Genomic DNA, 24,836 nt, shown 5'->3' with positions numbered 1-24,836 from the left:
TAACTTTTCCTCATTTAGGAGTTGCTCCATCCCCTCATGCATAACACCATTATTATGAACAAGGGGTTGACAATGGAAATGGTCTGCCTTCAAGTCGAATCCGACTTATGGTGACCCTCTGAATAGGGTTTTCATGGTAAACAGTATTCAGAGGGGGTTTACCATTGCCTCCCTCTGAGGCTGAGAGGCAGTGACTGGCCCAAGGTCACCCAGTGAGCTTCGTGGCTGTGTGGGGATTCGAACCCTGGTCTCTCAAGTCGTAGTCCCCCAGTGTTGTAACTTTTCCTCATTTAGGAGTTGCTCCATCCCCTCATGCATAACACCATTATTATGAACAAGGGGTTGACAATGGAAATGGTCTGCCTTCAAGTCGAATCCGACTTATGGCAACCCTATGAATAGGGCTTTCATGGTAAGCGGTATTCAGAGGGGGTTTCCCATTCCTTCCTCTGAGGATGAGAGGCAATGACTGGCCCAAGGTCACCCAGTGAGCTTTGTGGCTGTGTGGGGATTCGAACCCTGGTCTCCCAGGTCGTAGTCCAACACCTTAACCACTACGCCACACAGGCTCTCTGATACAATCATATACTGTTGTATTAATGGTTGAGTGATCATTTGGGGTCCTATCTTGCATACCGCCTGATATTTAATTGCTGAGAGGTGGTTTAAAAACCTTTTAATAACGAATAAATAAAATAATAAATACCTAGGCACAAGGTAAATATCACTTTTTTACATTTATTTTTGAAAAAGTCAATGCTGCTTTTCATTTTGAAGCAGGAACAAACCAGACCAGACCTCTCCAAGCAGTGTATTTATTTCACAGGGATGTGTGTTTGCTCTTTTGAAGAGAGTTGCGCTTTCTGTGCAGAGGAAACTGGGTTTGCTCACTGGTTTGTTTCAGGTTATTTCATCAGAGAAGGGATGTGGCCCTCATCACTGCACGGCAGGCTACTCTTCAGCCACTCAAAACGCAGAGATTTCCACACACATCTCTCCATCCCCAGCCAAGCAAGAGGCATTATCACTGTTGAAGGACACAATCCCAACCAGGCAACCGTACTCAAAGAGGGTATGGAGCACAGCTGGTAAGGGGCGTGGCCCAGGGAGAGTTCTCAGGGCCACACAGAGAGGTCTGGAGGGCCTGAGGTTCCCCACCCTTGATATACAAGGTTCAATAAGTAAACACTTGCAACAAAATCCCAGTTTCCCTCATTGTCTTCCCTCCCGTTTCCTCACTCCGAAGGATCAGGGTTGCATTCAACAAAGCTCTACTCAGAGTAGACCCAATGAAAACAATGACCCTAAGAACATTGGGTCTGCTCTGAGAAGAACAGGGCAGCTGGTGGGTCCGTGTCAGTGGAGCAGTGGAATCCGCTCTGGGTTTTAGTCCAAGGACTCCACGTTGAACAGCTCCTTGAAAGTTTGGACTGAAACCCAGAGCGGATTCCACTGGACCAGGACTACCACCCTCAGTGAAGTTGTTCGGCTTACCTTTCCGTTGGGACTGGCCTTCTTGAACACCCTGAAAAACAAGAGGGGAAAGAAAAGGTAAACGATGAACATGAGAGACACCAGCTCTGGGGGAGGAGGTGCGTAAACTCCCGCGTACACAGCACGCACAATTCCCTGACCTGTCACAACTTCCTCACTCAGTCCAGTGGAGGGACCCAATCCAATGCTTATAAGAACATTTGAAGAGCCTGCTGGATCAGGCCAATCTAGCCCAGCACCCTGTCCTCACAGCGGCCAACCAGATTGTCTGTAGCAAGCAGGACCAGAAGGCAACAGCAGCACCCTTCTCACTTGTGATTCCCAACAAGTGGTATTTAGGGGCATGCTGTCTCCAACCTTGGAGGTAGAGCATAGTCATCGGGGCTAACCCTCACATACGTCCCTTTGTGTGAACTGACTGGGGCTGCAGCCTGCACACAGGAACTCCAGGGGTGCCTCAGAGCACCCACAGAGCTCCAACTGGAGCAATTAACTTGTAGGCCTTAAGTCAGGGTAGCCTTCCTGAAGTTGTTTTACCACAACTCTCCTCAGTCTGAGCTAACATGGACAATACTCAGGGATGATGGGATTTATTTATATATTTATTTACTACATTTATACCCTGCCTTTCTTTCATTATAGAAACCCGAAGTAGCATGCATGTGCTTCCTAGATGGTCTCTCATCCAGGCACTGACCAAATCAAGACCTGCTTAGCTTCAGCAAGGTGGTGAACTCATGTGCCTTCAGACCATAGCCTGGGACTATGTGCCTTCAGACTATGTAGCCTTGGACAACATCTGGAGGTTACCTCATGGACTACCGTGGCCCTAAGTGGCTAACAGCAACCACACAGTTTGCCATGCCTGCTCCGCAAGGGTGGACAGCCATTGTCCACAGCCCGTGTCTTCAGGAGCACTGCAGTGGCTCCGGTCGAAGCAGCACTCACAGCTCTATTGGTTCTCTGGATTTTAACTCTTTGAGGCAGGAAGACCCAGGATAGAGGTCACATCCACACACAATATATTTCAAGCGCATGGCTTCCCCCAAAGAATCCTGGGAACTGTAGTTTTGTTGATGGTGCTGGGAATTGTAGCTCTGTGAAGGGTAAAATACAGTTCGCAGGATTCTTTGGGGTGAAGCCGTGACTGTTCAGGTGCTATGAATGTGCTTTTGATGTACAGCCAGAGACAAAAGCATAGCTGCCGGAGAGCTATTCTGGATTTCCTCTATCTTGGTAGTCTGGTCTTAATACTTGACATGATCATGGGGGGAGTGCGAGGCTTGATTCGGCCACATCACAGCACACATTTCTCCCGGGTCAGTCCAGATTCTCCCTCATTTTGGAACTCTCAAACTTTGCTTGACGTGGACATGGTTAGCGCGGGCTCATTTCAATAAACCAAGGAAGAGCTTCGTTGGCACACATTGGGCCCTTTGCAAACTGTGGCAGCAGGATCTGCCCCAACGCTTATGTTTTGGGGCGTCAGCTCTGGCAACACCCATGGGCATGTATGCCCATCCCCATTTAATACACACCTGCAGTGCGTGCAGTTTCATGTAAGCCCTAAAAACCACATGCCTGGTAAGGCATTATGTCTCCGCGCAACTTAGGCTGCATACACACTAACTCCTTTTTCTCAATCTGGAATCGTTCATGCTCATTCTTAACAAGCTGCTTTCAATCTAGATTAATTCTGGATCCTGCCATCCTCAAGGGTGGGTCATGCTGATCTTTACCAAACTTCTAACAACCTTCTAGATCCTGCCGTCCACAAGGGTAGGTGCAGTTACTTGATGAAATGGAAATGGACTGCCTTCAACTCAATCCCGACTTATGGTGACCCTATGAATTTGGATTCCATGGTGAGTGGTATTCAGAGGGGGTTTCCCATTGCCTCCCTCCTCCCCAGCTGGCCAGGGCCTGCTCAGTTTGCCACAGCTGCCAACCCAGCCCCTTCCTTGTCTGCAACTGCCAGCTGGGGGGTAACTGGGCTCCTTGGTACTATGCCGCTTGCCCACGGCTGCACAGGTGGCAGGGCACGTCACCCCTGAGCCAGTCACTGTGGGGTGATCTTTAGCTGGCCCTTGACACCCAGGAGACACAAGCGGGGATTTGAACTCACAGACTCTGGTCTCCCAGCCAGGCTCTCCTCCCCACTGTGCTATACCAGCTGTTTATAGTTACTTGATAGACTTTTGAAAACCTTCCCCTTGATTAGGTTAGCCACACCTATTCCTCCCCACCCCCAAGTGAGGGTGACCGTGATTGCAATCTTCATATATGCCCGCACGCAACGTCACTTGGCAGGTATGGATGCACCCACACACACACACACATTGCCTGAACTGTCTGCATCTGTTTTCAAATAGGCACATGGCAGGGTTATGCGGAATCAATCGGCAATTAACTTTTATTTTCAGAATGAAATCTGTTTCTGAAGAAGCACTTTTCAGGGGCAAAAAATATGCAGCGGATCTTGTTTGTGTGTGGACTACGCAGGAAAAAAAGTATTCAGTCTCCATTGATTCTAAAATAAAATGTGTGTATGCAGGTCTTAGTAAGTCTGCTTTAAGTATCCAGCCATCCCGTGCTAATTATTTTATTTATTATTTATTTAATTTATGAATCATTCCCCATGAAACATCACAAAGCAATTAACAATTTAAAAAAATCAACAATAAAAAACATACATAAGAAACAATTTTGAATCCAACACTAAAGCTACAGAGAGGTTAAGAAAGAAAGGAGTTCCACAAATCTACGGAATGCAGGCATCCCTGACTGCAAGCAACAGGTGACAACGAATGCAGGATTCTTCCAACACCCACCTCGGAGTAGTAATGAGAGATTCAAACAGCGATTTCCATCGTTAAAGTGACAAGCTTTGTCGAGCAGGCAAATGAAGGTGCATCCCGTGCTGATGGCAATTCAATTTGTCCTCATTATTGCTACACAGTAAATGACAACTGGGAATTTCTCTCTCTGGAGGGTTTTTTTTTTTTTAATTCCTCAGTTGCCACCAACAAATCTAAACCTCCGGCACAGTTAAGCCAGCCTTAGGCAACCTGGTGCGCTCCAGATGTTTTGCACTAAAAAAAACTCCCATCAGAAGTTGGAGTCCAAAACATCTGGAAGGCACCAGGTTGGCACAGGCTGTGTTAAGTGAAGGCAGAGCAAGACGGTGAAGGAACTGACAGCACCAGCTACTAAAGGGAATAGAATTTGAGAATTCTGACCACCACAACCATCCACTGTGATTATTTATTTATAATTTTAATCTGTAGTTCGCCTTATCCCAAAGATGCAGGCAGACGATTCAGCACACATGCATTTTATTTATTTAATGCATTCATATCCTCCATTTCTGCCGATGCACTCCAGGGTGATTTTGCAATTTAAAATAATAGCATGCCGTTTAATTCTCCCCACCGCTAACCTTCTTCCTCCCTTATCAAAACATTTTAGAAGTAATAGTTTCACATTTTAAAATGCATACTGAAATGCAGATCTCCTACTGGGAGGAAGGGCAGGATGCAAACCTAATAAATAAATAATAAATAAATCTTGAAAAAGTTGCAGATTAATGCAAAAACGAGGCAGGATGTCTGCATCATACATGCAAAGCACTCTTATACCACTTTAAAACAGTTATGGCTTCCCACAAAGAGTCCTGGGAACTACAGTTCGTTAAGGGTATTGAGAGTTGTTAAAAGATTTCCAGGGTGACTTAACAATCAATCCCTCTTCCCAGGGAATTCGGGGCATTGTACCTTTTTGAAGGGAGCAAGAGTCTCTTAACAACTCTCAGCACCCTTCACAAACTACAGTTCTCAGGATTCTTTGAGGAAATCCATGGCTGTTTAAAGTGGTATAAGAGTGCTTTACATGTGTGATACAGATAGGGCTTTAAATACTATAACAGAGGACAGTGTCTCAGACATTTTCTTATGATTATTTGCCCCTAAAGTTTTAACTTTGGATGGCACCTAGAAGATTTTTTTATTCCTCTGCCTGCTGCAACACTTCAGCTACATTCACTTTGCCATGTGCCCCCCCCCAAGGCTGGGCACAGGTCCATGAGGCCCCCATCCTGAAAAAAGACAAGGACCCAGTGCAAACCAGCAGCACTGATGTGCACCTATATGGCCTTAGAATCACAGAATCATAGAATAGTAGTGGAAGGGGCCTGTAAGGCCATCGAGTCCAACCCCCTGCGCAATGCAGGAATCCAAATCAAAGCATTCCCGACAGGTGGATGTCCAGCTGCCTCTTGAATGCCTCCAGTGTCGGAGAGCCCACCACCTCCCTAGGTCATTGGTTCCATTGTCGTATGGCTCTAAAAGATAGGGAGTTTTTGCATGGGGTAGGAGCCAAACCACCACCAAACAACAGATTTGGCAGTGGGGAGGGATATATGCACTTTCTGGCTGCCACTGCATAGTAGTGACTGAAGAGGGACTTTATGAGTTGAGCCGCATTCATGGAGACTGTTTTAATGACTGTTTTAAAATATTTCTGTCCTATCGATGTCTGCTAGCCATGATGGCTAGGCTCTCCACAGTTGCAGGAGGCATGCTTCCAAATACCAGTTGCTGGAAACCGCAGGAAGGAAGAGTGCTCTTGCGCCCAGATCCTGCTTGCAGGCTTCCCAAGGGCACCTGGTTGGCCACTGTGAGAACAAGATGCTGGACTGGATGGGCCACTGCCCTGACCCAGCAGGCTCCTCTTATTACCTTACCCTGCCCTTCAATAAAAACACCAAAACGGCAAACACCCCCACTCAGGAAAAAAAATCAAATCAATTTATAATATATATGACAGTTTAAAACCACAAATACAAGAACCAACAATAACACCATATGCAGCATAGCAGCATACCAATAAAACCAAGGAAGATTACAATTATCTTCACTTTCTACCAACCGAAAAAACCACTGAGAAAACCACGCTCCCCCAGTTACTACCAGCCTGAATCTGACGGCAGAGGCACCCCAGCTGGGCCTCAGCTGAGGGTCTGCACGAACAGGCTGGTTCATGTGGGATTTCTTAAGAATCACCTCAGAGATGTGCACCTGCCTTGGCCCGTGGAGCCTCAAAGATGCACACAGATAAATTAGATTTCTGCTCCAGAGCAGCCTTCCTCAACCTGGCTGCCCTCCAGGTGTTGGTGGATTACAACAGGGGAGTTGTAGCCTGACAATATCTGGAGGGCACCAGGTTGGAGAAGGCTGCCCTTGGAGGGGGAGGGGACCCGCCATTTGAACTCTCCTTCTGGAGGAAATGGCTTTTTTGTCCAGCGCTTCTTTCTCTCTCTCTCCCTCTCCCTCTCTCTCCTGGGTATGGACACTCTAGCTCAGAACAATGGAGTGAATCTCCTTCAGAGAAAAATACATTAAGAAGAGGGCAGAATCTTGCGGTGGAAGGGCATTGTTCTGTAAGTACTTTTCCCCATTTAAAGAGCTTACACGAGGGCTCCTCTACGCAAGCAGAGAGGCGGCTGCCTTTTACTGAAAGATACTAACATTTTTTGAAAGCCTTTTCTAAACATTTCCAAAACAGCATGGCCCGGGACAGACTGAAGACAGTGTTGCTGGCCACCCAGCACTGATGCCACAGGGACTGTCCAATAGCACCTCCCTCTATCTACCCTCTCCCCCCCACGAGGCAAGAGCACAAGAACAGTAAGCCACTAAGTACCTAATGGTCTGGTTGGCACCTGCTGAAGCAATACACCCCCCCCCAAGAAAGCCCTTAGTGCAAGAGGAAAAAGAAACTGTGCAATCTGTGCATCTCAGGGAAGACGAAAAGCTGCGTCTCTGAAAAATGTATCATCTGTGTCGGTGCTATGGTCCCCTTCTGGGGGAATTATTTTCTGCTGCATCCCGTGATCTTGCCACCGCGCAATCCCTTACCGCTTTGTCAAGTCTTCCACAATTGTGTTCCTGAAGAATCCATCCCTGCTTTTGAAACAGCTGGGGCATTTGTTAGCTGAATCCCCCTGTGCCCCCTTCATCTGGGCTCCCTGGTTTGCTGACTGAGCAGCCTTTAGCGAGCTCGGAAAGGAGACAGAGCGAGAGCGCTTGTCCTGGACTGGGTCCCAAGAGTGCCTCCCTAGACCCACAGAAAGCTCGCAACTGGAACGCTCAGGACGATTAATTCAGGCATGGCCGTGTCCTCTCTGCTTCTGCAGGGACGAAAGCGCCGCAACCGCAGCCAGGAGCAGGAGCAAGCAGCCTTTCGCCCAACACACAGGCCGTTCGGAGGTTTCCTGAATCTCAAAGTCGTTGCAAAGGAAATCCAGCTATTACGCATCACCCAGCCGCTTCCAGAAATATGAAAACAAATGACCAAGCTGCAGCCAAAGGGAGGGCTGAACTGTTTCAAAAGCAAAAGGCAATTCCATCTCTCTGCAGCTCCTGGAAGCATTCAGGGAAACGCAGGAAGCTGCCTCATGGGAAGTCAGGCTATTGATCCATCTAGCTCAGTGTTGTCTACCCTGACTGGCAGCAGTGGCAGGCTGAAAGAGGGAGGGAGGCAGCTTGAGGAAGGACTTGGAAGGGAGTGGTCCTAAGGTGTGAGCGAGAAGGCCAGAGGGAGGCATGTGAGAGGGAGAATGGGCAGAGAGGACCGCCGTGGCTGCCTGCGTGGACAGAGCATTTGCTTTGCATGCGGAAGGCCCCAACTTCAATCCCCAGGTAGAGCTAGGAGAGTCCCCAGTCTGAAATCCTGGAGGGCTGCTGCCAGTCAGTGTAGACACAACTGAGCTAGATGGGCCAATGGTCTGAGCCAGTATAAGGCAACCCTTCTGCGTGTTTCTTTATTCCCAAAGGACTGTCCTTTACCAGGAAAATGAATGCTTTTGGATAGCTGTTGATGCTTTTCAGAAATGCTATAATTCTGTTACTTTGATTTTTTGTAAATTGTATTGTTTTAATTTGTGTTTTGTATTTGTGTTTTTTATTTGTGTGTAAGCCGCCTTGGGGGCCTTTTTGGCCAAAAGACGGCCTAGAAATAAAACATAACATAACATTTATGCTCTGCTGTTCTCATCCCTGTCGCACTTCGTACTTTTCATCTTGCCGTACATTTGTGGGTGTCCAAACTGTGCTCTTCGGGGTGCCAGAGTGGAGCACTGGAGTCTCTGCATTCTTCGCCATCACAGGAACACAAGAGCAGAGGGAGCAATGGTCAAACCCATCGGTCCATGGAGCTCAGTAGTGTCAACACTGGCTGGCAGAGGCTCTCCACGGTTCCCTCTTCTCCCGGGCATTTTAGCATGTTTTAAATTGGTTTTTTTTTTAAAGTGTTTTTAAATTTGTTTTTAATGTTTTTAATAGCTGTAAACCGCCCAGAGATCTTCGGCTATGGGGCGGTATACAAATACAATAAATAATAATACCAGGAGATGCCATTGGGATTGAACCCTGGGACCTTCTGCATGCAAAGCCACTGAGTTACAGCCTTCCTCTCCATTTTGGTTCCTCTCGGCCATTCGCTCAAGGCGAAAGCAACACAGATGCTCCATCGACCCGGCCAAGAACTTAAAGCAGCCTGGAGCACGAATTGCACTGAAACCCGAACTCCCACCAGTAGGCTCCCAGGCAATTCTCCACCTGTAATCTTCCGAGCAGTCTTAAGGCCCCTGTGTACCATTACAATGCTGGTGGGCAGCCAAGATGCATTAGCTTTGCTGGTAATGGTGTGTGTGTGTGTGTGGTGTAGATGTATCTATATCTTCACTGGGAAGTCTTTGCAAGACTTTAGTATTCCAATGACCAAGAACCTGCAACTGGTTGGGTCAGCTTCCCCAGAGGAGTGGATCCGAGACCAGCTGCCTGGACCAGGGGTAATGACTTTCCTCTTCTCCCAGGCATTTTAGCATGTGTTTTTTTAAAATTTTAAAATTGTGTTTTTAAATTGCTTTTTGTGTTTTAAAATTTGTATATTTGTTTTTAATGTTTCTAATTGCTGTAAACTTCCCAGACAGCTTCGGTTATGGGGCGGTATACAAATGTAATAAATAAATTAAAAAATAAATAAATGATTGCTCAAGACCAGCCTTCCCCAACCTGGTGCCCTCCAGAAGTTTAGGACCACAGCTCCCATCAGTCCCGGCCTGTCTCCAGATGTTTTGGACTACAACTCCCATGACCATTGACCATGCTATCTGGGAGAGGGGTGGAAGAGGCCAGGCTAATAAGGGATGAATGCAAACAAGGAACAGAGGTAGCTGCCTCATACTGAGTCAATCCATTGGTCCATCTAGCCAGTACTGTCTACACTGACTTGCAGCTGCTCTCCAGGGCTTCAGGCAGAAATGGGTCTTTTGAAGCCTTACTTTTGAGATGCCAGGGATTAAGCTTGCAAACTTCTTCATGCAAAGCAGGTGCTATGGTCCTTATACACACATTAGGGTTGCCAGGCTCAGGGCCTGAGACTGATCCTGCATCTTTAGGAGAAGAGAAAGTCAGCCAAGTGCAGGTGTTCTTGCAACATTGCAATGGGAAAAACCACAAGGTGGAATTCTCCCTTCCCCCTGCACTATTTTTAAAGATACAGAAGACCTCTTGGTTACCAGGCCCAGCCTCCAAGAGGATCTTTAAAAGTTGTGCAAGGGGAAGGGAGAATTCCACCTTGTGGTTTTTCCCATTACAGAGTTGCAAGAACACCTGCACTTGGCTGACTCTCTCTTCTCCTAAAGATACAGGATCACTCTCAGGCCCTGAACCTGGCAACCCTAACACACATAGACTTCATGGCACTTAGAAGAAGGGGGTCACTTAATCACGATAATTCACCCTGCCTGCCACATCAGCTTCGTTCATCCCTAGCAGATCTGCGGGTTGCTAGCATGAAATGGACATGCTCATGTTTTAGTTGTGGTCCCATTAATTTTTCATGACCATGTTCCCTCTCTCCCCCCGGGCTCCAGCCCCCGCCCTGAAAATAAATATGGAGAGATTTTAGTAAATCATTAGCGCCACCTCCCTAGAAAATCAAAGGCGCTAATGAAGTCTGGTACCCATCAAAGCCAGCGGACACTGCCCCCCAACGCTTCCCCCCAAACACACATATACAGTCTCCCTAGTACCTGGTCAAAGGGGAGATGGATGGAGGTCTAGAAAGAGCCTGAGGGGGAGATCGCTCCAAAGGCACCTGCTGAACCTCTTCCCCAGGAGGAATGTCTAAACTCTGCAGTTGCCATGGCAACAGCAGCTGTCTTCCCTACCCAGGAGCTAATTAAGGGAAGCTCTTCCATATGCAAATGAACAGAAAGACAAAGGCATCCGCAGGCACCAGTGCAGAATGTTACGGTGAGGGATGCCATCCCAGACTCTCCTCGGGTGCAAGTGACTGGCTTCCATTGTGGAAGTTGCAGTGATTCTGGGAAGGGGTGTGGAGTATCCCCAGCAAACTGGAAGACCAAAAGCAGGGTGTAAGCGTAACAGTGCGGCACCAAGGCCCAGCCTCAACAGGCTGTAGGATTTAACAACATAAGAGGAACCCGGCTGCTGGAACAGGCCAGTGGTCCATCTAGGCCAGCATCCTACTCTCACAGTGGCCAGCCAGATGCCCATGGGAAACCCGCAAGCACTCTCCTCTCCTGCCATTTCCAGTAACTGATATTCAGAAGGAAGCTGCCTCCAACCACGGAGACAGCATAGCCATCATGGCTAGTAGCCTTGGATAGCCTCCTCCTCCTCCTCCATAAATTTGCCTAACCCTCTTTTAAAGCCATCCAAGCTGATGCCCATCACTGCTTCTTGTGAGAGCAAATTCCAGTTAACCCTGCGCTGTGTGAAGCACTTTCTACCACCTGTGTAACTCTCCCCACAAGAGCGAAGAACAGGGAAATATGAACTCCAGCCTTTTCAGATTGGGTAACCTATATAACAACATCTACATCTCCAGATTCATCAATGAGTATATACTCTAAGGAGAAGATAGGTGAGTCTCATTAAACTAAGTTTCAAACAGATTTAGCTTTTTTAGCGGCGTTATATATATTTATTTATTTTTCTTTGCAGGGCAGCATAGTACACCAGTATATAGTTATATTTTGTGACAAGATTGAGTTGTATGTTGGAACATGTGATTCAACTTGAATTCGTGGGTTGAGGCTGCATGGGGTTAAAAAGGGTGGCTAGAGAGGAGACCTCCTGATGGCTAGGCTAATACCTATCCTTTGATCTCCTGCTGACTCTCCCTTCCTGCTAGACTGATATGCAGAGGATGTTGACCACATCTCCTTCCTTTTTCTTCTTTCTCTTGAGAGGGAGAGCAGACATCTTCCTTTTGTCTCTCCCTCTCCTCCAAGCATAAGGGCAAACACTACGCTTAGTGTTTGTGTCTCCAACTTAGCTAGTTAGCTAGATGTAGAACTCTTTCCTATCAAGTATGTACTTCCAGAATAAAGTACAGTAGGGCCCCACTCACACGGCGGGTTACGTTCCGGACCCCCGCTGTAAAGTGAAAACCGCTGTAAAGCGGAACCCACTGAATGGAATGGCGTGCGATGCCCGAAAACCGCCGTATAAGCGGAACAAGCGCCGTATGAGTGGGGATTTGGTCTAATTGCGTCTAACTGAGACCGCCGCATTAGCGAAGCGCTGTAAAGCGGGGCCCTACTGTAGTTATTTCTTATTTTAAAGCTTAGTCTCTGTCTGACTAATTCCAGGGAAGGTGTAATCTTTAGCAAAGATTCAAATACATAAAGCTCACTCAGATGTTCAAATTTCGCTACTCTGCAACATTATATGCATATTGACCATGAAGAAGACCCATATAGGGTAGATTTAACGACATAAAATTGTGTTTAAAAGATGTGTTTTTAAATTTGTATATTTGTCTTAATGTTTTTAGTTACTGTAAACCGTCCAGAGAGCTTCGGCTATGGGGCGGCATATAAGTACAATAAATAAATAAACACACACATTTGGTCTATAACACAACTGTTTGCTATACTAGTTTCTGTTTGTCATATTACTGCCGAGTGCATCTGCTGACACTTTGATATAATTCTGTGTATTTTAGACATTTTTATTCATCTGATATATTTTTTCTTTTTTTGTATTTTACATATATACATAATTGATTTGATGAGATTAAAGTTGAACATCCTTTATTAATCTGTATTGGAATTATACTCTGCAGATTTAGACACATATACACAATTTTGCACTGAATCTTCTGACATTCAACTTTATTGGGTGTCCCTGTGTTATGAGACAGGGAGAGAAATGCCTCCATGCCATGCATAATTTTATACATCTTTATCATGTCCCCCTTACTCACCTTTTCACTCATCTTTTTTCTAAACTAAAAAGCCCCCAAAGTTGCAACTTTTTCTCATAACAGGGTTGCTCCAGCCCCTTGATAATTTTGGTTACCCTTTTCTGAACTTTTTCCAGCTCTGCAATATCCTTTTTCTGGTGAGGCAACCAGAACTGTACACAGTATTCCAAGTGTGGTCACACAACATAATTTAGATAATGGCACTATGATACTGGCAGTTCTATTTTCAGTTCTTTTCCTAGTGATCCCTAGCATGGAATTTGCCTTTTTCACAGCTGCCACATATGGGGTGGACATCTCCATCGAGTTCTCCACCTGGTCAGTCACAGATTCCATGAGCTCAATGCAAGAGCTCATATTAAAAACATCAGAAGAGCCTGGTTGCTGGATCAGGCCAATGGCCCATCTAGTGCAGTGGCTAACCAGATGCCCTTGGGGAAGCCCACTACTAGCAGGACATGAATGCAACAGTACTCTTCCCCCTAAGCTCCCACAATACCCAGTAGCCCCCATGGCCATGCCCCCCTAATATCCAGTTTATTAAGACCAACATGACTGCAATCACATGCATAAGCATCATTGAACTCAGTGGTGCTTACTTCTGACTGCAGAGGTTCAACTTGTAAAATCCTTTGCGATTAAAAAAAAGTCTTCAGTCAGCAGAAATGCAGCCTTCAGCTTTTAATTAGAAATGCAAACTACCTTGCAAAGTAGCGTTACCATTTAAACTGCTAGGATGAAATAGGAACCCCATCAAAGAAAAGGAAAGAAGTATCCAGTCTCTCCCTTGATTATCTTCCTCATTACCGGATGTCCTCTATGGCAGCCTTCCCCAACCTGATGCCTGTCCAGCTCCCATCATTCCTGACTACTGTTCATGCTGATGGAAGTTGCAGTCCCGAACACCTAGAGACCACCAGTTTGAGGAAGTGTACTCTATGTTAATCTGTCACAAACAAACTTGAAAACCTCATTAACACCTCACTCACTTGTCAGAGCAAGGAGAGTCTGTCAATTACCATGATGCTCTGGCAGACAAGGCTATTGCTTCTGCTCTGAAAAATGTCCCAAAAGCTGCACTCCCCCCTCTGCTACTCCACTGGTAACAAGGTGACTCACACACTGCCAGTGACTTCCTCCAGTTACTATCCTGGCTGACACATTCTGGACCAGCTGAAGTTTCCAAGTGCTCTGCAATTGCAGCCCTAAGAAGCACCCATCACAGCAACCTAAATGAGATATAACTAAGGCACACATCACCATGGCCAGATCCAACATCATTAGGAAGGGGCACAGTTGGCACACCAGCCTAACCTGGGCAATGGAACTCCTGGCTACAGGTAAGAACTCATCGTCCAAGCTCAAAGTCTGCTTCAGAAGAACCTCCAAACCACGAGCCTGAATTTTCAAGGGAACTGCTGCCTGTGCAAGATAGTTTGACCCCGTTCCCTATAAAAGGAAAGGGGACCACTACTCTAAACTCCTTGGAGAAAGGATCTGAAAGAAATGAAATGAATAGTGTGGAGTCAATAACAAACGTATGCAGGATGCTAGTCCTCAGTAAACTGAGCAGACAGCCACAACAGGACCAGGCTCCTTCTTGCCTGCAGACTGCAACAGGGAGATTCCCAGTTCAAGGGCCGGAAAACCCACTCTCAAGTGATGAGCTTCCAACCATACAAGGTACAAGTGGGCCAAGTGTATGTGTGAGTGTAAGAAAAGATCCCTTACAAGCAGGCAAATGGCTGAAGCCAGGAGGCTTCACTGGAGGAACAGACAAAGGGAATCTCTTGTTGCCCAGTCAAGTGCTAAACCTGGAAGTAATTTGTATCGTCCATCCTGGGCCAGAAACAGCCAATCAGCAAGGCTTACAGGGAATATAAACGTATTGTTGCACGCCACCCCAATCTCTGAGCCGTGAGAGATCTCCAGGGGTCCCTGCACTTGCCCAGGGTTTGGTTTCCTTGGAAAGAAGGTCAGCGGAGACTGTGGTGTCTTTATGAAATATGGTTGATTTATTTACACACATTCCAACCTGAGCTTAAGATGGAGGGGTTCAAAGCATCAGCAATCCAGTAGATCTTGCTTTTCCATCAGGCTTACAGAGGCATCCTAAAGCCATGGTGCAGAGAGCCAGCCTCTACCTGCCTCCACCTTTCATCCGACTTAACTAAAAACACAAGCCTCTCTCCTTGGCCTCAGGAAGGGGGGGCTTTCCTGAAGAATTTCAACAGCAATAGGGTCTCCCTGGCTCATTGCCAGTTAATGGGCACTTGATATGACCCATTAACTTACCTGGCCACTCTATTAGACTAACAAAGGGGCCTCATCTGGCCAGCAGAGTGGGTTTCTCACCTCCAGGTGCAGGGTTCCAAATCAGAGGCTGGAAGGGAACTCATAGAAATCATCCATCTCAACCCCAAACCCGTAACATTATTATTTTTTGCAGACATTTCCCCTGTGCTTTTCTCTTCTCTCTGCCTGGATAAATTTGGCTGTTAACATTTATCGGCCTTTTCCAACAGCACGACTTCAAAGGCTTCCATTTTTGCACAGCCTGCGACCACCAGGGTGTGCGTTACCTCCATGCTTCAAATCATTTCTCCACCTTCGCTAAAGCCTCCTTAATATTCATCAGAGAATGAACAGGCACAGCAATCATCTTAAGCAGTTCGCTGCAAACCAGAAATCTATATATAAAAAAAGGTTGCAAATGCTTCACACAGCCATTACAGAGCCACTCATCAAAGAACAGACAGACAGACAGTCATCTGCGGAAGCATCACGGTTTATAAAATACGAGCCGCTGGGGCAGAATCTTGCAAGGAACTGCATGCCTTGAACTGAAAGTCTTTTGCTTTTAACCTCACCAACGGGAAAGGCGTCTGACTCCCTGAGGAAAGTGGGGAAAATCCTGTGCATGTTCAGAGGAGCTCTGCCTTTTATCATCACTTTACATTGTCATGAGTCGATTTTGAAAATTGGTTCTCAGGTGAAACCCTGAGGTGGACTGTATCAAATTAAGCCCTACCTATTGCCATGTCAACGTTCTTTTTCTTATAAAACAGCACTCTCAGGATCAACTAGACATTGATTGATTGATTGATTGATTGATTGTACTTATATACCACCCCATAGCTGAAGCTCTCTGGACGGTTTACAGTAACTAAAAACATTAAAACAAATATACAAATTTAAAAACACATATTTTAAAAACAATTTAAAACACAATTTAAAAATTTAAAACAATTTAAAACACATGCTAAAACGCCTGGGAGAAGAGGAAAGTCTTGACCTGGTGCCGAAAAGATAACAGTGTTGGCACCAGGTGCACCTTGTCGAGAAGATCATTCCATAATTTGGGGGCCACCACTGAGAAGGCCCTCTTCCTTGTTGCCAGCCACCCAGCTTCCCTCCAAGTAGGCACCCGGAGGAGGGCCTTTGATCTTGAACATAGTGTAAGGGTTAGGGTTCGTATTGGGAGAGGCGTTCCATCAGGTATTGTGGTCCCAAGCCGTGTAAGGCTTTATAGGTCAAAACCAGCACCTTGAATCGAGTTCGGAAACATACAGGCAGCCAATGCAAGCGGGCCAGAATCGGTTTTATATGTTCGGACCATCTGATTTGAGAGCTTTTCCTCCCACAGCTTCGAAGGAATGATTTTCATCAGGACTACAGGTGCCCTGACCCATGGGGATCCCCCCCACTGAATATAGCTGATGGCCCAAGAAAGGGAGAGATCATTAGTACCAGAATTCCAGGTAGACAGGAAGGCAAGGTAGGATCAGCATCTTGGAGAGGGACCTATGTGTGGATTTCAGGACCACGGCTAGTGGTCCTACAGCTGAGGTAGACCATACAAGTTGTCTCAGCAATGTCCTCAGACAACTGACAGATCTTTATAGCCTAGGCTAGGTATTTATTGAAAAGTGGCCCCACCCCCTGAATGCTTCATCTTGCCTATTATAGAGTCAATACCTTCTTCTGCAGCCATTGGCTTATTCTAGGGCCTTGCATTTCACGCTGTGGGGATGCTACCCTCAGGGCTCTCCCGATCCTTTGAGGAGTTGATGGCCTGGTCATCAGAGACAGACAAGTATCTCTGTGGGGTTCAGTGAAGGAGATGCAGGCTCTGGTACCTGTGGCTCCACATGGGCCAAACCAGGGAATGGATACATCTTCTTTTCAGGGCTGACACTGTCGTCATCAGACAGCTCTGCCTCTGATGATTCCTGGTCTGGGGCCAAGACAGTGGGAAGGAAGGTGAGGGTTAAATGCCCCCTCCCCTCATGCTACAATCCCAATAATTATCAGCACACACACAGACACAACAGTTGCTGTTTGCAGTTTAAAATACTGTAATATTATGTGCTAAGAAGTATTTTAACATCATGCCCAGTTTGACCCTGAGAGATCCAGTTCAACTATGGTCCACTTTTGGCTTTCAACTGAGCCAATCCAAATGATGAAGCCTCTAAAAAGTGTCCTGCATTGGTGGCAAGCAGAGAACATGTATCTCCTTGTATATACATAGCCTTGCAAAAGTAATCAGACCCCTGACCAATGCTCTCATGTTACTGTAATTTCATTCTGTATGATATCTTATTTTGAAACACCGAAACGCAGTATCAATTATTTTAAGATGACATTGATTTTATGTTGGGAAATGTTTGTAAGAAACATAGAAAAGTGAAACATGTTGCTTGCCTAAGTATTCAGCCCACACACATTAATATTTGGTAGAGCCACCTTTTGCTGCAAAAACAGCTTTAAGTCTTTTGGGGTAGGTATGTACCAGCTTTGCACACAGTGTCAGAGGGATTTTGGTCCATTCTTCTTCACAGATTTGCTCCAGGCCGTTCAGGTTGGGTGGACATTGCTTGTGGACTGCAATTTTTAAAGACCGTCACAGATTCTCAGTGGAATTGAGATCAGGACTTTGACTGGGCCACTGTAGGACATTCACCTTTTTCTTCTTGAGCCACACCGCAGCACAGGGGTTGAATACTTAGGCAAGCAACATGTTTCAGGTTTTTGTGTTTCTTACAAACATTTCCCAACATAAAACCAATGTCGCCTTACAGTAATTGATTTTGAGTTTCAGTGTTTCAAAATAAAATATCATGCAGAACCAAATTACAATGTACCATTTGTAATCGAGTAATATGACAGCATTGGTCAGGTTATCCGATTACTTTTGCAAGGCGCTGCATTCTCTTTTGTACTTAAGCTTCTGTGCTCTTGGTACTTTGTCTTTCCTTCTGTCTGGTGTCTGGTGTTTTTAATAACCATTCACTCTTCTGTCTGTCCTCTTCAGACATTTCCTTGTTCAGTGACTCAGGCAATGGCACAGCTCAAAGGGCAGGGTCAAGGTTGCCAGCTCTCACCATTCAGAACTTAGAAGTTGAACCTCCAAAACTGATGAGGCCAGCTGAAAAGGTGCAAGGTTCATTCCACCATCCCCCAAGTGGACCCCTCACCGGAGTCTCTATGACTGAAGGCTGAACTGGTGCCATGTGAGAAATTAATGCACTTCTATTGCTCTATGGCAAAAATACCAACTTCTGCACCCATTTTGACTGGTTCCAGAGATATTGGACCAGGCCCCATAGCTGATTTTACTTACTCCAATGTAGCTTAATTAAAATCATTATACTGGGAACAGAAAGCATCTTCCCATTTTGCTGATGTCCTTCAGAGACAGGCCAGAATTGCAAACCAGACTGAGATGTCACTACTCCCCATTTCCCTATCTTGAGCCACAACACCTGCATCTCCTGGTATACAAAGAAAACCTTGAACTGGTTAGACTCAGTCAACTCAGATTTGTAGATTAGCTAAATAAATTGTGTTCACAGCAAATGCCCTTTTGAACATTGATACATTTATCATGCACCAATGTGAATCAGACACATCTTCATATAATCTAGGTTTTGAGAACAAAATAGCAATTGTTTGTATTTGATGTAGCTTTGTTAGATATGTCTATAATTATTTCTCTTTGATTAATAGACTATGTTTAATAATTGTTGCAGATGTTGCAATGTATGTTTAATAAAAATTGTTGCCAAAGCTGTAGTGTATTGCATATTGTATAATTGCAGTGGCGTATGATTTATCAAAGTCCTTCATATAGTTGGATATTTTGTAGGATGTAGGATTGTCTTTCTTTGATAATTAAGAACATTAGCAATTTAAGAATGTTTATTTATTAATTAAATTGATATCCTGCCCTTCCTCCCAGTAGGAGCCCAGGGCAACAAACAAAAACACTAAAAACACTCTAAAACATCTTAAAAACAGACTTTAAAATATATTAAAACAAATCATCTTTAAAAACATATTTTTAAAAAAAGCTTTAAAAAATCTCAAAAAGCAATTCCAATTCAGACACAGACTGGGATAAGGTCTCTACTTAAAAGGCTTGTTGAAAGAGCAAGGCCTTCAGTAGGCACCAAAAAGATAGCAGAAATGGTGCCTGTCTAATATTTAAGAGGGAATTCCAAAGTGTCAGTGCCACAACACTAAAGATCCGTTTCCTATGTTGTGTGGAATGGACCTCCTGACAAGATGGTATCTGCAGGAGGACCTCGCCTGCAGAGCATAGTGATCGACTGGGTATATAAGGGGTAAGACGGTCTTTCAGGTATCCTGGTCCTGAGCTGTGTAGGGCTTTATACACCAAAACTAGAACCTTGAACTTGACCCAGAAGCTAATGGGCAGCCAGTGCAATTCTTTCAGCAGTGGGGTGACATGTTGGCCATACCCTGCCCCAGTGAGCAGTCCAGTCTGCCGCATTTTGCACCAGCTGCAGCTTCCAAACCAACCTCAAGGGCAGCTCCACATAGAGTGCATTGCAATTATCCAGCCCTGAGTTTAATAGTGCATGGTCAACAGTGGTCCGGCTATACTGGTCCAGAAACGGCCGCAGCTGTCTTACCAACCAAAGCTGGTAAAAAGAATGAGTCATGAGTTTAAGAGTCATAAATTTATCTTCTGCAAAGGAAAGATTTAGTATAAATATCCCTTCCTTTGAGCATCTATCCTTCTTTTTGAGAGGCATCTATCACCTTGCTTGTGTCCTTGACAGCCTTGCTGATTTAGGTAGTTATTATTTAATAGGGTGTCTCAGCTCTGCATCAATAGTTTAGAATTGTAATAATAGCAATTGTATTTTATAATGCTTTCATGTTTATTGACTACTTTCGTTTGTTTCATTTTCTGTAATGTTTGATTCAGTTCTGTTAAGTAAAAGAAAACGTATTTATAAAACATCTTTGCCTAAGACTCATCACTGAACTTCAAATTTCTGTGTGCTAATATGAAGGGAAGGGGTCTGATCCCATCTGTTGCAGAGGATGCCAGGGTGTAGCTTAACTGTCAGACTCAGTGCCTGCCAAACAGAAATCACGCTTAGAGTTTCACTTTGCACAGAGCAAATTTGCCATAGCTCCCACGTACAATTTCTTGGACTAGCCTCAGAGGGAGGCAATGGGAAACCCCCTCTGAGTACCGCTTACCATGAAAACACTATTCATAGGGTAGCCATAAGTCAGGATCGACTTGAAGGCAGTCCACACCCTTTGGAGCAAATGAACAACTGCTTGCGCGTAAGAGCCAGCTAAGGGCTTTGGACTGGGAACTTCCCCCTCTCAAGAAACCTGAAACAATATTGACCCATCAGATTGAAAATATCAATAGAGAAAATCCCCCTCCCCTTTGAAATAAACATTGTGGGGGGCAATTTAGATTTCTTTTCAGATACAGGATAAATATCTTTTAGACTCAGTTGCAGACCACTAAATGAGATTTTTCCATGAAGTTTGTCCTGAGTTCCCACATCTCACACCTTTTCAAGTCACTTGAATGGGAAGACACCTCTGCATATAGACCAGAATACTTTATTAACTCTGTTGATAGGTGAAATTTACCTGCTCGATGGCTACTACTGAGAGCCTTTCCATCCCTTTGTTTGTTTGGCACGCCACAGAATATTAACCTGCTGCTGTTGCTGCGTTTGAGACTTGCTGACAACGGAGCCTTAATTACGTAGACAAACAGTCGTGTCGAGAGGGTGGGACGGAAGGACCAACATACCTTAAGGGCAGCCACTGCTTAAGTTGATGCTCTTTTCTCTGCCCAAAAGCCTACGTGGCAAATTGGCTCACACTTAGGCATGGCAGCCCTGCACCATCAATCCCAAGACGAGGTTCTCATTATTGTCCAAATCTCTTCAGTGATCATAGAATCATAGAGAATCATAGAATAGTAGAGTTGGAAGGGGCCTATAAGGCCATCGAGTCCAACCCCCTGCTCAATGCAGGAATCCAAATCAAAGCATACCCGACAGATGGCTGTCCAGCTGCCTCTTGAAGGCCTCCAGTGTCAGAGAGCCCACTACCTCTCTAGGTCATTGGTTCCATTGTCGTATGGCTCTAACAGTTAGGAGGTTTTCCTGATGTCCAGTCGAAATCTGGCTTCCTGCAACTTGAGCCCATTATTCCGTGCCCTGCACTCTGGGACGATCGAGAAGAGATCCCGGCCCTCCTCTGTGTGACAACCTTTCATGTACTTGAAGAGTGCTATCATATCTCTCCCCTCAGTCTTCTCCAGGCTAAACATGCCCAGTTCTTTCAGTCTCTCCTCATAGGGCTTTGTTTCCAGCCCCTGATCATCCTTGTTGCCCTCATCTGAACCTGTTCCAGTTTGTTGGCATCCTTCTTGAAGTGCAGAGACCAGAACTGGACGCAGTACTCAAGATGAGGCCTAACCAGTGCTGAATAGAGGGGAACTAATATTTCGAGCAATTCGGAAAGTATACTTTTGTTAATGCAGCCTAATATAGCATTTGCCTTTTTTGCAGCCACATGGCACTGTTGGCTCATATTCAGCTTGTGATCAACAACAATTCCAAGATCCTTCTCACGTGTTGTATTGCTGAGCTAAGTATCCCCCATCTTATAACTGATCATCAGTTCTTAATACCTCAGATGTGACCATTTTTGCTATATAGACAGGACTCTTTAGCGCGGGGAAGTCTGTAATTTTTTTTTTTAGGACTCACCTCATTTTGTGATTTTAGGTTGGTTCTAATTGTTCTTAATGCTGTATTTTAAAATGGTTGTAACCCGCCCTGAGACCTTTGGATGAAGGGTGGGTAATAAATGATGATGATGATAATTGCATTTAGATCATCACGTGTGACGCATGAAACATATGTGCCATGGGAAACTAAGGTCCAGCACACCTTTGCTGCCATATGCCCAACGCAGCAAAGGAAGGGGTGGAGCTCAGCGGTACAGCATCTGCTTTGCATGCACATATTGCCCCACGAATATTCCCTGCCCCAAACCCTGGAGAACTGCTGCTGGTCCATGTGGATATTACTCAGCTAGATGGACCAAGGTTCTGACTCTGCATAAGGTGGCCTCCTGTGTAGCACATCATCAAATGTGGCCATCTACACAGAGTTTACACAACTCATTCTGGTGCAAATACATTAGGAAAATACGTACATCTAAATTGGACACTATGTTGGTTTTAAGTCCTAAAAGGATCTCAGGTAGGCTTCCCTAGTCCTTCGACAGCTGTTGCCAGCCACTGGGCAAGTTAAAGGGAGCAAAGGGCTGACTCACTCAAAAAAAAATGGACTGTCTTCAAGTCGATTCCGATTCATGGTGACCCTCTGAAGAGGGTTTTCATTGTAAGCGGTATTCAGAGGGGGTTTACCATTGCCTCCCTCTGAGAGGCAGTGACTGGCCCAAGGTCACCCAGGGAGCTTCATGGCTGTGTGCGGATTCGAACCCTGGTCTCCCAGGTCGTAGTCCAGCACCTTAACCTCTACACCACACTGGCTCTCACTCAGTCGAAAACGATTTCTGAAATTCATCATGTTCATCTGAATTTGCCAAGCTGTGTTTCAGACTTCCCCAACCTGGAGCCCTCCAGATGTTTTGCACTTGCAATTCCCATCAGGCCCAGGCAGCACAGCTGGTGGGAGTCAGTGGGCATTCAAAAGAGGTGGAGGGCACCAGTTTGGAAAGGCTTCTCAAAAGCATGCAGTCTTTTTGGGAGGGCGACGACAGTTTCCTTCCCACACACAGGCAGAAAAGAGGGTTTGTTTACGTCCTCAATATCTTGTTAGTGAGCAAACACTATTTTCCACAAAGTTTATTTACGCTGTAAATGAGCATAGCAAGAAAGATAGCACAAGCCCCAGTGACAGCTGTTGTGAATGGGGTCAACTCATCTTATGTACACTTGACTCTGCAAAGGAAGTCAACAGACCTCCTGCATGCCATGGCCTTTGGCCCTCAAGTTGGAAAACAATTTTTCTCATACTTATTTATGAGTGCGTGCATGTGAGTGAACATGTGTGTACACTTCATGCATCTAAGTGGCTTAGAGTTACAAAAGCTTCTGCCATTGTCCACTTCCATCTCTCTCCACCTCCCTCCACCCCACAGTAACATGCCCTCTCTCCTTCACCCTCACTCTCCCAGTAATGCAATAATCTGATGCGTCAAACTTCCATATCAGATTTACTGGGTTTAAAGAGATTCCCCTGCCAGAGATTCAGTGCTCTGTTTGATGCGTCTCATCTGCATTATGCAGGGGGGGGGATGGGGGGGTGAAGTGGCTGGCAGGACCATAAATCAAGACTGTTGATTATCACCCACTGAAGGATTATATCCCAGCCCCCATCAAAGAAAGGAAATAAAAAGCAAAAGAGAAGTGAAGCAGGCCGTCGGCAGAGAAGTTGTGGCAGTTCAATCCGCACTGAGTACAAGGGGGGATTCACAGCGGAATCAAAGCCCTGAGCTCCTGCTGGGAGGAAGGGTGGGATACTAATTAAATAATAAATAAACAAATAAATAAAAGGCTCCCTGTCACCCAAAGTACACGCTGCCGGGAAGTCTGCCTTTTTGCAACACTGCCAGTCTCAAGATACCTCAGACTCAGTTATCTCAACGAATGTGGGCCTGGGTCTCCCCAAGTTTATTCCAGGCCCACAGAGCATCTTCCAGCCATACAAGGAATAAGAGCCTACCCCTCGTCCACCATTCTGTTCTCAAGGCGGCCCACAAGCAAGACCTGAGTGCCACTGCATTCTTCCTGTTCGCATTCTGGCGTTCAGAGGCATACTGACTCCAACAATGGCCTGTGCAATTGTGTGTGTGTATATATAGATAGATAGATAGATAGATAGATATAGATATATCTGTCTATCTTTCTATACAACTGCAGCATAGTGCAGAAATAACTGGTCTCTTAAGACTGGCAGGTGAAAGAGTAAAGGTTTATTCCTACAAAGAGGTAACGTCATAAATGCTGAAGCAGCCATGCAGCCTGCACTCAGGCAGCCATGACTAACAACAAACAAAGGCAGGGAGAGAAACGGAAGGGGAGGAGCGAAGCCTGCAAAAACAACGAACACTTTAGAGGAGGAATCAGTAGAATAGAGTGCCTTTCTGTCTAATGCTCCCCCCTCCCTGGTTCAGGTTACTTGTCATATGTGTTGGTGCTTTTTGCCTGACAGCACTTCTTCTTTGTCTGCCCTGAATCTGGGGGCATTCAGCTTCATTTTCATGGCTCAGCCGAGCTGGGGAAGAGATATTCTTCAGCAGAAGTCCACAGGATCAGTTCCTGGTGTCTCCTGTTCCAAAGGTGTGTTGAGTAGCAAGGCCAGGAAGAAACCTCTGCCCAAGACTGTGGAGGGGCCAGAGCAAACTCTACATAGCTCCAGGGGCCAATGGTCTGATTCAGAAAATGTAGCTCTCTTCCCCACCCAGAAATGTCAGGGATCGAACTTGGGACTTTCTGCATGCAAGACAGCTGCTCTACCACTAAGCTACACCCTTCCCGTGATCAACAGGGGAAGAATATATTATGCAAAAGATCCAGGAGTCAGTTGCAGAACTCAGCTTTTTGTTATGTAAATCTGTAGAAATGAGCAGAGATTGAGCTAGCGTGTGTGCGTTTACCTAAGAAAGCAGACTTTTACCTTGCATCAGCATCATTGAGACTTGAGACTTAGTAAAAT

At 45.6% G+C, this 24,836-nt stretch overlaps 1 protein-coding gene across 3 annotated transcripts in view; it reads right to left on the bottom strand.

The window, feature by feature from the left end:
- ARRB1 (arrestin beta 1) overlaps positions 1–24,836 on the bottom strand; it is a 187,512-nt gene that overhangs the window by 73,509 nt on the left and 89,167 nt on the right. For 2 of the 3 annotated variants that reach the window (XM_061629140.1, XM_061629139.1), the window contains exon 2: positions 1,495–1,525. In XM_061629140.1, the coding sequence (XP_061485124.1) occupies positions 1,495–1,525 (31 nt within the window). Of the gene's footprint in view, positions 1–1,494; positions 1,526–7,409; positions 7,788–24,836 lie in introns of those variants that run through there. The other variant, XM_061629138.1, reaches the window with a different exon arrangement.

This window comes from Rhineura floridana, chromosome 5 (genome assembly GCF_030035675.1).
Source record: "Rhineura floridana isolate rRhiFlo1 chromosome 5, rRhiFlo1.hap2, whole genome shotgun sequence".
In the NCBI taxonomy this organism is placed as follows: Eukaryota; Metazoa; Chordata; class Lepidosauria; order Squamata; family Rhineuridae; genus Rhineura; species Rhineura floridana.
Note: the sequence above shows the minus strand (reverse complement) of the source record. Positions and strands in the feature narration are given on the sequence as shown.